The sequence below is a fragment of the Talpa europaea genome (genome assembly GCF_964194135.1).
Source record: "Talpa europaea genome assembly, chromosome: X".
Taxonomy (NCBI): Eukaryota; Metazoa; Chordata; class Mammalia; order Eulipotyphla; family Talpidae; genus Talpa; species Talpa europaea.
Window position 1 is genome coordinate 54,189,690 of NC_140081.1, and position 17,598 is coordinate 54,207,287.

A 17,598-nucleotide genomic window follows, 5' to 3' on the forward strand; every position below is an offset into this window, starting at 1 on the left:
TCAAAAAAGAGCAAGTGAAACTATTAAGATTTGCAGATGACATATTATATAAAAAATGCAAAACACTCCATCAAAAAGTTACTACAAACAATAAATGAATAGAGTTAAGTGGAGGTTAAACAAATCAACATATAAAAACCCATAGCTTACACACAAAGAACAAGAAGCAAAATAAATGAAGAAAATAACTTCATCTACAATTGCCTAGAAAATAATTAAACATTTTGCAGTCAACCTAATTAAGAAGGCAAAAGTCCAGGGGCCTTCCTGGTGGTGCAAATAGTGTCAGCACTATCAAGTGACCACAGCATGAGTTTGATCCCTGGCCAGGGAGCTAACCCACATGGTGAAGCAGACCACTCTATCTCGGCCACTGTTCCCCTCAGCACTGTATTTCAGTATAGCCACCTGTTCTGCTCCCCATTGTCTCTGGCAAATCCTATCACCCTCGTACCTTTGGCCTACACCCCAGTTTTTCTATACATAAATAAAAATAAATCTTAAAAAAAGAAAAAGACCTTTAAAACATGGCCTACATGATACTACTAAAGTACTTAGTCAAATAAGGAGATGGTAGGATATCTCATGCTCATGGTTCAATATATTCAAAATGACTATCCTGACTAAAAGGATACATAATTTATTGTAATCCCCATCAAAATACCAGCAATATTTTTCTAAAAAGTTGAACAAAGAATATTGAAATTTATATGGAACCACAAAAAACTCACATTGCAAGAGAAATCCTCAGGGGAATAAGGGGAGAATTGGAAGTATTATATTATCTAACTTAAACTTTTATAAAGCAAGTGTACTAAAAACAGTATGGTACTGGGTATATACATGAATTGATGGAATAGAATTGAAAGGCCAGAAATAAATCCATGTACATACCAGCACTTTATCTATGATTAAGCAGCTATGAACACAAAATGGGGAAATGACAGTATCTTTAATACGTGGCACTGAGAAAACTGGAAAGCCACACCTAGAAGAATGAAGGTGGACCCCCTGCTAACCTCATAAACAAAATAAAATTCAAATGGATCAAAGATTTAGATATAACATGTGCAACAATAAAATACACAGAAGAAAACATTAGCGATACGTCCCATGTCATCAACGATAAAATACTTTTGGGGACCCAATCCCTATAGCAATGGAATTAAGAACAAAAATAAATAATTAAGATTACCTCAAGTTAAAAAGTTTCTATATAGTAAATGAAAACGCAAGCCAATTAAAAGGACACCTATTGAAGGGGAGTAAATATTTACACAATATATAACTGATTAGGTATTAATATACAACATATATAAACAAGCTCATATAATTCAATAATAAACAACCTAATTTATAAATGGACAACCAATATAAACATACAATTCACCAATGAGGATATCTAGAAGGCCAGAAGACATGAAAAAGTATTCATTGTCACTGATAATAACAGAAACTCAGGCTAAAACTACAATGAGATACTATATCAAACCCTTGAGAATTGAATATATTAAGATGACCTCCAACAGTAAGTGTTGGAGAGGATGTAGAGATAATGGAAAATTGTTACACTGTTGGTGGGATAAAATGGTAAAATCATTATGGAATCAATCTAAATACCTTAAAAACTAACAATGTAATTACCAGATGACTGCAATACCACTCTTGGGTGTATATACAAAGCAAATGAACAGTCAACACAAAAACCGATATGCCTAACAGCAGCAAAGAAAACAAAACAAAACAAAAAGAACATAAATAGCTGGGACGATATCAAACTAAAAAGCTTCTGCACAATGAAAGAAACCATAACTAAACTGAAAAGACACCCTATTAAATGGGAGCAAGTATATGTATACCATACATCTGAGAAAGCACTGATATCAAAGATATACAAAGAATTCATAAAATCCTACAAAAACAAAAGAAATAATACAATCAAAAATGGGCAAAAGAACTAAATGAACATCTTTCCAAAGAATACATTAGAATGAACAACAGACACATGAAAAAATGTTCACAATCACTTAGTAATAGAAAAATGAAAATCAAGGCCACAATGATATACCAGTCTCATACCTGTGAGAATGGTCCATATTAAAAAGACCAGAAACAAATGCTGGTGAGGATATGGAGAACAGGGAACCTTCCTACACTGTTGATGGGAATGCAAAATGGTTCAGCCCTTATGAAAAGCAGCATAAAGTTTTCTCAAAACATTAAACATGGGTCTGCCATTCAACCCAGTAATTCCACTCCTAAGCACCTATCCAAAAAATTCAAAACTACTAATTTGAAAGGAAACTAGCACTCCCATGTTTATTGCAGCACTGTTTATCACTGAACTATGGAAACAACCTAAGTGCCCCAAAACAGATGAGTGGATCAAGAAGATAATGGTAAATATACACAGTGGAGTAAAACTCAGTGATCAAAAAAGATGAATTAATGTCACTTGTAGCAACATGGATGGAGCTGGAAAAGATAATGCTAAGTGAATTAAATCAGAAGTATAAATATAAATACTAGAGGGTGTCACCAATATATGGAATGTAAAGTAACTAAATTAATAGTCAGATAAAGACAAGCTAAAAATTAACCCTTGATAGTTGACTACAGAACTGAGACAACAAGGGGGGAGGTGTGGGGGTGGAAAAAGAACAGAGACAGAGGTAAGCATAATGGTCTGTGGTGGTGGAGTATGGGTGAGTTGATGGTGGGTGCATTATGATGGTGCATACCTGATGGGGATACTCTAATGTAACCTCAATTAAAATAATTAATTAAAAATTAAATATAAAAACTGTATGTTCCACAATGTTTATAGCAATATTAATTACAATAGCTTCAACATGGAAGCAGCCTAAATGTCCATTAACGCATGAGTTGATCAAGACGACACAGTATATACACAACATGGATTATTATATAAGCATAAGAATGCAATGCAGCTATTTGCAACAAAATTATATAATTTATATTAACAAAGGCATTTTAAAGTCTGACAAAATGGAGGGAATTTGAGAGAATTATGTGTAGCAGAGCATGTCAAAAGGACAAAAACAAATACTAGACATTTACATAGCATAACAATCAATAATGTAATAAAAAATACTGTAATAAAAAATCTTCAAAAATCAGTGGACATCAAAATCATCTTGAAGGCTCTGAGGTTAAGAGAGAGGGAGGAAGGAAAGGGATAAAAGGAAATAAAGGAAGGTGGAGGGGAAATATTAAATAATATTAAAATAAAATGAGCAAATTCCCCATTGAGCATTTAAAATATGTGCTTAATAAAAACTTTTAAATAACACAAAATAAATTGAATAATCTAAGTGGAATGTACCTGAATTACTGGTAATACATTTGCACTTGTGATAGGAGTGATTTTATATTCTTCTGCAATAGAAGTTGCAACAAAGCTGAATCCTTTGAAGAGCTGATGAGCATTAGCACTGGCTGGCAAACCAGGAGAATCTAATGTCCAAATAATTATACTTAATTAGAACTACATAGACTTATATGATGCAAAATATCAGCATTTCTTTGAACACAAAGGAAACCATAAAATGCCACTATAAGAAATACTTTATTATGTATTTGATTTATAGTATATTAAGTCTCCTTACATTAAACAAACTGGACGTGGATTACAATTTTTGTTTGTTCTGTTCATTTCTGCTTCTGCACTGATAAGTACATAATAGATATTCAATATTTGCTCAATGAATGTATGAAAAAGATGGTGCTAAAAGTAAATTATTAAGAGTAAAATATCTCATGCTGTATCTCCTACCCCCCCAATCTAAACTACCTGCATGTCAAAATATTTTTAAAACAAGAAACATAAGCAATTTCTACCCTTACCCTATGTCCTACTCCTTTGAAGATTATTTCCATTTAAAGCCTCTACTTGATAGGTGCCTAAGTAATGTATATAGAATCCCCATTTTCATTAAGAGCAAACCAATCCTCCACAAACAAGTTTAGTTTTAGTTTTTACTTAAGAAGGTAGTTTATTTTTTTAACCATGTAACTGGATAAAAACCCTGATGTTATATATAAACATGTGTTACCTTTAGGTGTTTTTGCAGTGAATTCAGGATCAAAACAAAAAGTATCATCAGGTTTTCCAGAAGCAGGTTTGAAAGGAGGTTGAACTTCTCTTTTATATAATTTCTAGAAGAAACAACGAGATAATACAAAAACATACTAACACTTTAAAAATTGTTATACTTTCCAAGAGAAAGCAGAACATAATATTCACAGGCCTTATTGGAATACTCATAATTTCATAAGTTACACTTCAACAAGTTTCAGATATATTTTAAATAAATTTTAAAAACTTGAGGGGTAATGTAAAGAATCAACTGAGACCAGGAAACACAGCAGTGATGCTACATGTTCCATTCACAAGGAGTAATAATTTTCAATTTTGGTTATCAAAATGTGACTTGAATTCTCACTGGTAAAATAAACACACAGAATATATCACACTGTTACCATACTGAAATAATACCAATCAAGAATTTCAAAATAAACAAATTATCTTTAGAAGCACATTATTTCATCTTAAATAATTTGTTTTCACATAAAAGCAGGCATTGAATGCATGTTTAGGGCTCTTGTTATAGTATTAAAATATTTAATCTTGTCTAACAAAAATTTCCTAAGTTATGTTCTTGACATCAAAGTAATACAAAAAAAAAATCTTACAATATAGAAAATTTACTTTGGGGAAAACTACTGAAAAGCTCACAATCCCATGGTGGGGGAAAATTAATAGAGAATTACTTTAAAGGGATTTTCATTTATTTTAATATGTGAATATGCCACTCCATTGTTATTTTAATTAAGAAAAGTGAACAGAAACTATTTAGATATAAAAACAGTGGGAGGGGGGAGAACTTCCATTTCACCTAGCTAAGTATTAGGGAAAAAAAGTGACACAATGACACCAAGAAAGGAATGCACACAGATATGACAAAGGGCAGACTCCCATGCAACATGTCCACTGAGTAGCCTTTTTAGGTATTAACATGAATAGCTTATGCTATGTTGCAATTTTACTATGGTAAAAAAAAATTATAAAAATATATGCTTTTTGAAACTTGTTCTACAAAGCAGAGGAAATAATGATTTGGTCTAAGAATACTAGCTATGTATATCTATCTACCCTAGAAATCAAAGTGATATTTTTCCTTTTGAAAAATTTTCAAAACTAATACCAAAGATAACCAAAAATGCTTACCTACGATGATTAATAAAATAAGTACATAAAATATATAAAACGATGTTGTAAAATAAATGACAAAAAATCGACCTTTTCTATGGAAATTGTATTAGTCTGGAAGTTGCAATATTAAAAAAAAAAAACTGTATACATGATATAGCAGAATTTCAGTTTCTTTTTTTATGTCATCTCCAAACTTAGAGAAATACCTGTACAAAGATATTCACTTTTCAGCAAATTTAATTTGTTCTAACACATGATGAAGAAACAGTTGAAATTAAGTATCTTAGATTCTTTAGAAAAATTTTCTATAAGAATCTGCCTCATAATTCATCCTCTTTTGACTTTCTCTTCCACATTCCCCAACCTAGAATAGGGGAGAATATTAACCATATTTAACACAAAAAATTGAACAACTTATCATTAAACTTTAATTACTATTATCCACCCATCTACTGGTTCAAGGTAACTTCCATAGCATGCTATACCTAAAATTTCATACTAAATATAAACTACATACGTTACATTTATCAGCAAACTCCAAAACTCCATATATGATTATTTATTCATCAGTGCTTTTGTTCCTATCAAGGATAGGAACATTTCTATTGAACTTACATTCCAGTCAATATTTGCAAAAAAAAGATGTCTTTTGATATCCTCAACTCCTTCTGAACCTATGAAAATGGAAAGATTTTCTTATTGGTATAATTATTTTAATCATTCCACCTGCATTTAAAGTTGTTATCTATAAACAAGAGTACACATATTACATAGATTCCTTGAAGTGAAAGTTTATGAATTCTTAGCTAGTATTTTATTAATCAGTATTGTCATTTTAATATGATAGAAAAAACTGATGTTCATATTGACTCACATTGGGTATCAAGAAATAATGAAGTACCTTCTGAATCAAATCAAAATCATGTTTAATATTAAAACTTAAGTACATTTTCTTTTCTTCATAATTAAAATTATGAAGGTGTACTTACATGTAAAACCAAAAAGTACAAAACAACAGAGTGAAATTTCAACACAAGTAAATCAACAGGACAAGAGAATGATACCTAGATCCAGGTTATGAACCCAAATAGTTATGGACACATTATTTAACTGGAAGAAAACTGGAAAGTAGAAAATATCTATTTTCAAATAACTAAAAGGTTTGCTTTACTATATTAGAAGGTATTCTGTGAATTATTTCAAAAGAGATAATCCATATGATATACACAATGATATAATAAACAGAGATTTTGAATAACTAGACCACTCCATTTTTAAATCATGAACCTAAGAATGTTTACTGAAATACTTACATACAGAAACTTAAAGAATTAGAAAATAAACAAACAAAAACAGTCAGTGTAAGCAAAGAAATAATAAAATTAGAGCAGAAATAAATGAAAAGGAAATAAAAGTGCAAAAGATCCATGAACCCAAAAGCTATTTTATTGAGAAAATAAGAAACAATGGTAGGCTCAAAAGAAAAAAAAAAAGGTGTGAACTCTAATAAATAGAATAAAAAATTAAGTAGAAGTTACAAAAGACACCTCAGAAATAGAATATGATGAGACTATTATGAATATCTATATGCAATAAATTGTCTAAACTATAAGAAATTGAGAAATTCTTAGGGGCTTAGAGCCTTCTGAAACTGAATCAGGAAGAAATAGTAAACCTGAACATACCAATTACAACCAATAAAATTGAAAAGGTAATCAAGAGTGTCCAAAACAACAAAAGCCCAGTATGAGACGGTTTCAGTAGTAAGTTGAACCAAACTTTCAAACATGAAATGATAACTATCTTTCTCAAACTCTTCTAAAGGTCTGGGGATGGGAATCATATCATATTTTGAGAAACCTCCACAGAGCTCTACTGTATGATCCAGCAATTCCATTCCTAGGTATTTACCTGAAGAATGTAAAATCACTAACTCAATAGGATATATTTATGCCTATGTTCATTACAGTAGTATGTATAGCAGCCAAGCTATGGAAGCAATTTAACTGCCCAAAGACAAATAAAGATATAATGGAATCTATACATACTACTATATAAAAAAAAAAGATGCATTGTTGTTATTTGTGACAACATGCATTGAACCAGCAGGGATTATTACGCTAAGTGAAATAATTCAGAAGGAAACACAAAGACACAAAAAAAGAACACAAAGAAACAAACTAAGGAGTGAAACAACCCAAACCAAAAGTAAAACATAGAATCTCACTGCAAAACTGACCTTACAAGTTGGAGAGGGGGAGGGTGGAGAGCAAAGGTCTGAGAGGTCAAAATGGACTATCACAGAGGAATACAGGTGCCTTTGTGGTGTGTGTGGTATGCAAAGTATATCTTAAAAGGTGTAATTCTATCTTTCTGAATCATATACGGTATTGTAAAACAATGATACCTCAAAAGAAAAGTATACAAATAACTGAGGAAGAGGAATGTCAGCAAACATATTTTACGAGACTAACATTACTCTGATACCAAAAGCAGAAAAGAATATCACAGAAGGGCCTCCCCGGTGGTGCAGTGGTTGATCACTGGGCTGCGAAGCTGCCCGCAGCTTCTGCAGTGCCGGTTTAATCCCTGGCCGCTGGTGTCGGTCCCACATGGCGCGCAGACCTCTCCTGTCGCAACCGCTGCTCCCCTCAGCAGTGTGTTTCATTGGTCTGCCTGTTCTGTTCCCTGCTCTGGTGAATTCTCTCATCCTCCTGCGCTTCTGACTGTACCCAATGTTTGTATAAATAAATAAATAAATCTTATTTTTTTTTGAAAAAAAGAATATCACAGAAAAAGAAAACTACGAACCAATATCTCTGATGAAAACAGATCCAAAAATCCTCAACAAAATCTTAGCCAACAAATTCAATACATTAAAATGAACATACATCATGACCAAGTGAAATTTATTCCAGGGATGCAACAATGGCTCGACATAAGCAAAATGAAGCAATGAAATTCACCACATCAACAAAAGAAAAGATAAAAATCACATGATAATATGAATGGATGCAGTGAAAGCATTTCATAAGATTCAACATTTATGATGAAAACTTAAAAAATGGGGATAGATGGAATGTGTCTTAATAAAAGCCATATAATAAAAAACACACAGTTAACATCATACTCAATGGTGTGACACTGAAAGCTTTTCCTCTAAGGTCAGGATGTCCACTTTATTTTTTTTTTTAAAGTTTTGTTGACCTTTTTTTTATTTTAAAGATATATTTATTTATACAAGAACTGAGGTACAGGTCAGAGGCGCAGGGGGGTGAGAGAATTCACCAGAGATAGAGCAGGGAGCAGAACAGGCAGAGGGACCAAAAGACTCTGCTGAGGGCAGCAACATTCAGAGCAGGAGAGGTCTGCTGCGCCATGTGCCATATGGGTTTCTCCCTGGCTGGCCGGGAATCAAACCCTTGCTACAGAGGCTGCGGACAGCTTCACAGCACGGTGCTCAACCCACTGCACCACCAGGGAGGCCCAGGAGGTCCACTTTAACCATTATTTTTAAGATAGTATTGGAAATCCTAGCTAGACCAATTAGTCGATACAAAGATATAAAAGAAATTCCAATTGGGAAACAGGAAACAAAACTTCATTACTTGTAGATGACATGATAATATGCACAGAAAACCCTAAAAATGGCACTGAAGAAAAAAAAAATATTAGAAACATTCAGTATAGTAAATTGTCAGGCTACAAAATACAAGAATTGGTTGCACTCCTGTATGAAAATGAACTGGAAAAGAAAGAAATCAAGAAAATAATTCCATATACTTATTACTGAATCAAAAAGAAATAACTACAAATAAACTTAAGATGGTTAGACATTATTAAAAGAAGTAAAAGATACAAAAAATTAGAAGATATTCTGATTAATGTATTGGAAAAGATTCAATTTCTAATATATTCCTCTTACCCAAAGCAATAAACAGATTCAATTAAATTCCTGCCAAAGTTTCAATGATATTCCTCAAACAGAACAAAATTAATGAAATCTTAATGGAACCCCCAAAGACTCGACATATCCAAAGTAAAATGAAAATAAGGATGGAGGTATCATACACCCAGACTTTAAATTTACAACAAGGCTATAGTAATCAAAACAGCACACTACTGAAATTAAAGAAGACACCAGAATAACTGAATAGAATTGAGAACTTAGAATTAACCCACACTTTTATGGACAGTTATTCTACACCAAAGAAAACATGAGTATACAACGGTGAAAGAAAAGACTTGTCAACAAATGGGGCTGGGAAAAGTAAACAGCCTTATGCAAAATAATGAAACTAGACCATTTGATCACATTACACACAAAAATTAATTCAACAGGGATTAAAGAGTTGGATTTAAGAACTGAAACCATAAAATATATAAAAAGAAACAGACAAAGCACTTGATCATACTGGCTTCAGTAATGCCTTTGGAGACTCCACTCCAACAGCAAGGGAAAGAACAAAACAATAAATGAGTACATCAAATTAAAAGTATTCTGCACAGCAAAATAAACCTATCATTGAAAAGAAAAGACAAGGTACAGAATGGGAGAAAATATTTGTACATCACATATCTGAAAAGGTAGTGATACCCAGAACTACTAAGAACTCATATAACCCAAGACAAAAGAAAACAAATAGCCCAAACAAAAATGGGCAGAAAGGCAAAATAGACACTTCTATGAAGAATTCAGACAGCCAACAGACATAAAAAGTACTCTTCATTATGTATTACCAGGGAAATGCAAATCAAAACTACAATGAGATATTACCTCACATTTCAAAGCAAAAAGAACAGAAAGAACAAATGTTGGTTAGGGTATGAAACAAGCATTAGCTAGGTACTCTCATGCACTTTTGGTAGGAATGTAGATTGGTTCAATACCCACTGAAAACAGTATGGAGATTTCTCAAAATATTAAAAATAGATCTCCCATATGATCTAGGAATTATACTTCTAATATTTATGCAAAGAATGTAAAAAAATTACTAACTCAAAGGGATATATGCATGTCTATGTTCATGGCAGCACCATTTATAATAGCCAATAATGGAAACAACCTAAGCAACCCCCACCATGAAGATAAGTAGATAATAAAGATGTTTAACAATAAAATTTATAAAAAAAAATATGTTGGGTACAAGTATAAGAATATTGAATGTAACCTTTACTCTTGTGACAGACATATAGAAAATGTAAATTTTATTTCCAGTATCCACATAGGTTAAAAATCATCAATAAATAAATCTAAGAAAGGCCAAAAAAAATAAAAAAAAAAGAGCTGTTGAAATGGATAGTAGAGATGATTGCATAACATTCTGAATGTACTTAAATCATATTGGCAGAACACTTAAAAATGTTAAATTTTGTTATATATATTTTACCATAATAAAAAACATCTAATAAAAGTATTCAAAAAAAAAAAAAGATGTTGTACACGTAAACAATAGAATACTATTCAGCTATATAAAAAGGGATGAAATCTTGTGACTTGGGATAACATGGAAGGAAATGAAGGGGGTAATGCTAAGCAAAAAGTAAGTCAGAAATAGAAAGACAAACACCATATGATTTCACTATGTGAAATGTAGAAAACAAAGGAACAAACAAAACAAACACTAGAAATCTGACTGTAGGATTAAGGCTACTACAGGGGGAATGAAGTATGAGGAGTCAAATATGCAGGTGGCCCAATGACTATGGCAGATGTCTATGGGGGCCTTGGTGGAGGATGTGATGAGGTCACACATATTTGAAGAGGTATGAACCTATAACTTTGAATTACATACTGTGTTGCATACCAATGTTTGCTACCTCAATGAAAAATACAATTGAAATTTTTCTATGTATAATTATATAGCAGTCAATAATGTACTTAAGTCAGATAATATGAAGTTATAATCACTCTCCCAAAAGCATGCAGTTTAGTATTATGAAAGTGAAGACAATAAACAATACCCAATCTATTTGCTGGATTCCTTTTGAATAACATTCTTAGCAGACTTTGTGCTTCAGTACTAAGAAACTGAGGCATTCCAAGTTTTGCTCTGGAAAAGAAGATTTTAGAAAATTTAATTTAAATATAGCCAGAATACTAAATTGACAATTTTCAAAAAATAATTTTAGAAAATGCTTTCACAAAGGCAAACAACGTCCCATATATAGTAAGAGAAGGGACTATAACACTTCATAAAACAGCCTTTTGTGAATATCAATTTAAAATCACAAGTTTCTCAAGATTGAAAACAAGGAATTTTTCCCAAAGCAAAAAATAGTGTTAGACTTACTTTAATATCATATTCATGGTCTCGTTTCTGTCTTTACCTTGAAATGGCAGAGTACCAGTAAGCATTTCAAACTTTAAATGAACAAAAAAAAAAAAAACAGTCAATTTAGCAAAACTTAGAATATACAATGAAATTACTTAGGAATGTAATTCATGATCATGAAATCATGCAGAATCTACATGATGATAGGTGAAAATAGGACCAGAAAACTAGGTCATTTAAAGAAACATATTTCTGGTACCAAACTGCAACTAATAGGCAAGCTTTAACAAATGACAAACTATTTTTTCATTCCTAATTAGGCTAAGTTCCCTAAGTCACAGCTATTTAGAAACAGACACATTTTCATTTAAAACAAAGATATGCTCTTAAAGCAAACATTAACAATGATAAGAGAGTAAATATAAGCACAAATCATTTCAAATTTATACATGCTCAGGAAAAATCTAACCTTTCTCATTCCCCTCACCTACTTAAAAACAAGAACCAAAAAAGGAGAAGCTACAAAGACATTTTCATGCAAGCAAAAACACAAATATCTTCAAAAAACAAAAAAATGGAGTTACATACAACATAAGGAAAACATTATCCCTAAGAGATTTAATTGCAAAGTAGATAACTAGAATGTTAATGCTATCAAAAAACACTGGGTCTGGCCTCCCCTGGTGCACAGCGGTTGAGCACCACACTGTGAAGCTGTCCGCAGACTCTGCAGCACCGGTTCAATCCTAGCCAGCCAGCGAGGGTCCCACATAGTGAAGCAGACCTCTCCTGTCTCGCCTGGCGCTCCCCTTAGCAGTGTATTCCATCAGTCTGCCAGTTCTGTTGCCTGCTCTGTCTCTGGTGAATCCTCTCACCCTCCCGCGCATCTGGCCTATACCCGACTTCTTGCATAAATAAACAAATAAATCTTAAAAAAAAAAAAAAAACTAGGTCTAAAAATGAAGCTCATTACAGCTCATTAAAGAGAAAAGTTTTGAAATCCATAATATTTTAATCTCAAACTTAGATTCAATAACTGACACTAGTCCTTGGCTTATTTATGAGTTCACCTTAGCTCACCCAATCAACAATCTCCTATACCCATACTCTCAGATCTGATATTCCAACCTCAATCTGTCAGGTCACAGCATTCCATTCCAAATCTACAGTAATGGTTCTTAACAAGAGACTAAAGATGTAGAGGTAGGAACCCAGTCACAGAAACGGAAAAAAAAAATAAGTATGGTATATGGTAATCATCTTTCTCAAGTTCTAGTCCCCTATCCCATACCTAAAGTTAATAGTAATCCACTAGGGAAAAGAGTACTAGAAATGGGAGTGGCAGGTACAGAAAGAAAAAGAGAGAAATATAGTATATTGAAATCACACCTCCCATTCAAACAAACTACATATTGGGTAGTTGAATAGTATATTTTAAGGTATCCAGATGATTCTGATACAATCTCCACACACCTCTTCTAATTTATTACAACCAGGGGGCTAAATAATATCTTTCTCATGCTGATATAAAAAAAAAAACTGAGAAAGAGAAAAAGTTTCCAAAGACATTTTATGAGAGACCACCACCATTACTGTGATACCAAAACCAAAGACATCTGTAGGAGCAGGAAGGCACAGTGCAGGATTTCTATGATCTGAGCAGATGGGGTAAAAGAGGGAGACTAGGAGCCCTCGGTGGCTTTTTCAGGCTTTTCTTGGGATTTACCAAGTACATGGCAGGCAGGGTTGCCGGGGGGCTGGGAGGCCCAGCAAGTCTTCACTCTTTCTGGGATCCCCGGTGGTCTCTGGTGGCCTCCGCTGGTTCTGCTTCTTCTCTTGCTCTTTCATTCTGCTCTCTCTCATTCTCGTTCTCTTCCTTTGCTCTCCTGGTGTCCCCGTGATGCCGCCCTAATAAACCCAGTCTCTCAGCCCAGGTGTACCCACCTACACATGTCCACACCCTACTCCAGGTGCCCATCATTTGGCATCCATTAAGGACCACAGGGTTCCATCATCAATCCTAATGGTGGGAGAGCAGAAAAGCCTGATACTTTACTTACCCTACAGCTCACAAAAAATAGAAATTTATAGATAAATTTCCCTGATGAACATAGATGCAAAAATCCATTAAAAATGTAAGCAAACCAAATTCAACAATGCATTAAAATGATCATACATTATAACCAGTGGTATTTATCATAAGGAATTAAGTATGAGTGTGACTCAATATCTGAAAACCCATCAATGTAATTTGCATGCCAACAAGAGGAAAGATAAAATATGATCATTATATTAGATGTAGAGAAAAAATCTGATAAGATTCAACATCCATTAATGACAATCATCATCAAAATAATGGAGACAGACAGAACATATCTCAACATAATACAGGTTGTATATGAAAAACTTACAGCTAACACTATTTTCAATGGTGAAAAACTGAAAGTTTTTCCTCTAAGATCTGGTTCATGACTTGGAAGAACTAGCATTATTAGACATTAATAGTTAACCTTACACAAATGGTAGGAATGTAGACTGGTTCAGCTCCTACAGAAAATAGTATGGAGGTTTCTTAAAATATTATAGCTTGGATCTACCATATGACCCAGTATAGGGTAAATGATTTTCAGGCTTTTCTGCACTCCTGCCATTAGGATTGCATGCCTGATGGTGGGCACCTGCACTTTTGTTACATTGCTATTTTCAGTTGTGTTGTTTACTTCTATGGGCCATGGATGCAGTATTTTATATTTGCCAAGAGAAGCAGAGAGGGGGAGAGAGCACCAGAGAGCCCAGAAGGAGTGAAGATTTGCCGGGGGCTGAGAGGCCTGTGTAGGGTAAGGAAAATGTCAGGCTTTTCTGCCCTTCTGCCATCAGGATAGATGATGGATCCTTGTCCTGAATGCATGCCTGATGGCGGGCACCTGGAATAGGGTGTGGGCATAGGTAGATGGGATTCAGCTGAGCTAAGACTGTGCTTTTAAGGGCGGCGTCACGGGGGGACGCCAGAAGCAGCAGCAGCAGCAGCAGCAGCAGCACCAGTAGCAGCAGTGGAAGCAGAAGCCGAAGCCGAAGCCGAAAGAGAAGCCGAGAAGCAGCAGAAAGAACGCTAGAAAGCCCAGACAGAGTGAAGACTTGCTGGGGGCTGGGAGGCCTGCCAGCCTCCCAGCCCCCCAGCCAGCACCCCTGCCTGCCATATGCCTGGTGAACCCCAAATAAAAGACCTGCAAAAAACCACTGAGGACTCTGACTCCTCCTTTACCCGGTCTGCATGGGATCAGAAAACCTGCACTGTGGCCAGTCCGGCCCTTACAGCCTGCCAGCCTCCTGGCCCCCCCAGCACCCCTGCCTGCTGGGGTTGCTGCAAAAGCTCAATAAAAGCCTGAGAAAGTCATCGAGGGCTCCAGGACTCTCCTTTACCCGCCTGATATGCTCAGATCATAGAGAACCAGCTCTGTGCCTTCCTGGCACTACACCCAGCAATTCCACTCTTAGCTATCTACCTTAAGAATGCAAAAATACTAATTCAAAGAAATGTATGTTCCAATGTTCATTGCATCACTATTTACAAAAGCCAAGGTATGGAAGCAATCTAGGTGCTCAAGCACAATGATTGGATTAAGATGTGGGGGGTGTGTGTGTGCGTGTGTGTGCGTGTATGCTATACTACTCAGCTATAAAAAAGATAAATCTTGCATATGTGACAACATGGATGGAAGTGGAGGGGATAACACTGAGTCAAATAGGAAAAAGGAATACCTGATGATGTCACTTATCTGTGCAATACAGAGACATGAGACAAAGGAGAAGACAAAACCAAACCAGTAACAAGCCCTAAAATTTGACCATAGAATTGTGGCTAGCAGAGGAGCAGGGTGTAGGAGTAGGGCAAAATATAAAAGGTGCCCAGTAGACTATCGTTGAGGACTATGGGTGCTTTGGTGGTCAATGTAGAGTGCTGACATACTCCATAGGAATGTAATTCTATAATTCTAAATCATACACTGTTTTGTGAACCAAAAACACTATTATTCTATTAGAAACAACGTATGAAAAGAACACACGAAACTCAACAACAAAAAACAAGCAACCCTATAAAAAATGGGCAGAAGTGGCTCAAAAAGGATGAAGTGAGCTATAACTGGTTTTCTTTCATATTCATTATTGACTCAGAATCGATTTTTTTTTTCATTTTTTGCATTCCGGTTTTCTCAGTAGCAGAGAATTTTTTTTAAAAAATTATGAGCTTTCCATAGTGGGTGCACCAGTTTGCAATCTCACCAGCAATGTAGGAGAGTTCCTTTTTCTCCACATCCTCGCCAACATTTGTTGTTGCTAGCTTTTTCAATATGTGCCATTCTCACTGGTGTAACTTGGTATCTCATTGTGGTTTTGATTTGCATTTCCCTGATTACAAGTGATGTTGAACATTTTTTCATATGCCTGTTGGCCATTTGCATTTCCTCTTTGGAGAAGTGTCTTTTTAGCTCTTCTACCGATTTTTTGACTGGACATAAAACATTAATCTGTGGCATCCCTGGTGGCACAGGGGTTAAATACAGCACTATCAAGCTATTGCCAGCCAGCCACTGCAGCATGAGTTCAATCCCTGATCTGGGAGCAGCCCACATGGCACAGCAGACCTCTCCTGCCTAGCCTGCTACTCCCCTCAGCAGTGTATTTCAGTAGATCTGCCTGTTCTGCTCCTCACTCTGTCTCTGGTGAATCCTCTCACCCACCCACCCCCATCTCTGGCCTGTACCCCAGCTGTTGTATGCATACATAGAAAAATCTTTAAAAAATTATAAAGAGAAATTTCATATAATTCCACTTTGGGGTATTGACCAAAAATGCAAAAACACTGATTCAAAGAGACATACGCACCCCCCATGTTCACTGCAGTATTATATACAATAGCCAAGAGCAGAAACAACCAAATGTTTCATGAACAGATGAATGGATAATGAACAGATGTGTTATATATACACATGAACTACTTATCCACTGTATAAAAAAAGATAAAATGCTGCCATGTACAACAACATGCATGAACCTAGAGGGTATTATACTTAGTGAAATAAGTTGAACAGAGAAAGACAAACACCACATGAAACTGAACAAATGAATGATCTAAATTAAAAAAAAAAAAACCTTTTAAAACTGTAAAACCAAAATCAAATTATTGGTTACCAAAAGGTAAAGAGGGACAGGCTTTGGGCAAATTATGTCAAAGGAGTCAACTGCATGAAGGATAGAAATGGACTTATATTGCTAAACAATATGTACAGATGTTGATTTACGATGATGCATTCCTGAAACTTACATAATGTTATTAGTCAAGGTCACTTCAATTAAAAATATATAATTAACTGATTGACTAATTCTTTCCAAATGTTTTATATTATATATTATATATCAATACTTCCAAAATCAGTCTTTCCCAGCTATCTTTTTTCTGTTGACCAACCACAATTTCATTACCCTAAAGTTCTTAAATTTTAGCAGTATCTTTATCTTCCACTCTGCTTCATCTGTGACAATCTGCTAGTAATGGCAGTCAGTTCTTTCTTTAAAATGTCTTTAAGATCTCCTCTTTTTCAGTCTATAGTTTTCTAAGTGTCTTGTAAGGAGACACTGCTGGTCTCCTTACTTGTTTCCTCTGATTGCAATCCATTTATATAATGATGTCAAGACTAATCTTCCTAAAATACGTGTTTCCCTAATTACCATCCTATCAATATACAAAATTTTCCCAATACTCAGAAAATTACATGCAAATGTGCTTATATACTTTTAGCCTTATTTCCTCCATCTTTAACCATCATTATCCACTACTGTACTCAAATTGGTTCTCCAGACCTTTGCTAACACAATCACAATGCTATTCTTGACATGCAGCTATTTAAATTTTATCCATCCTTCAGGGTTTAATTTAAGTTCTCCCTTCTCCACTTTCCACACCTCAACTTAAATGAATTTTTGGTTAAAGTCCTAAGGTACTTCTGGAAAGTTTATTTAGCTATTACAGTTGTTAGTGCAACCAAATTATATGCCTCCTTAGGTCATAGAAAATGCAAAATAGTGTAC

General features: G+C 34.6%; 1 protein-coding gene across 1 annotated transcript in view; it reads right to left on the reverse strand.

Annotated features, from left to right (window-relative positions):
• The window catches only part of RPS6KA6 (ribosomal protein S6 kinase A6), a gene marked incomplete at its 3' end in the record, with an annotated part of 242,802 nt that overhangs the window by 103,224 nt on the left and 121,980 nt on the right, over positions 1-17,598 (reverse strand). Inside the window, exons 10-14 of the mRNA XM_084259149.1 lie at positions 11,530-11,600; positions 11,201-11,289; positions 5,852-5,910; positions 4,077-4,179; positions 3,347-3,477 (exon numbers count right to left, since the gene is read on the reverse strand). Coding sequence (XP_084115275.1) covers positions 3,347-3,477; positions 4,077-4,179; positions 5,852-5,910; positions 11,201-11,289; positions 11,530-11,600 — 453 coding nt within the window. The remainder of the gene's footprint in view (positions 1-3,346; positions 3,478-4,076; positions 4,180-5,851; positions 5,911-11,200; positions 11,290-11,529; positions 11,601-17,598) is intronic.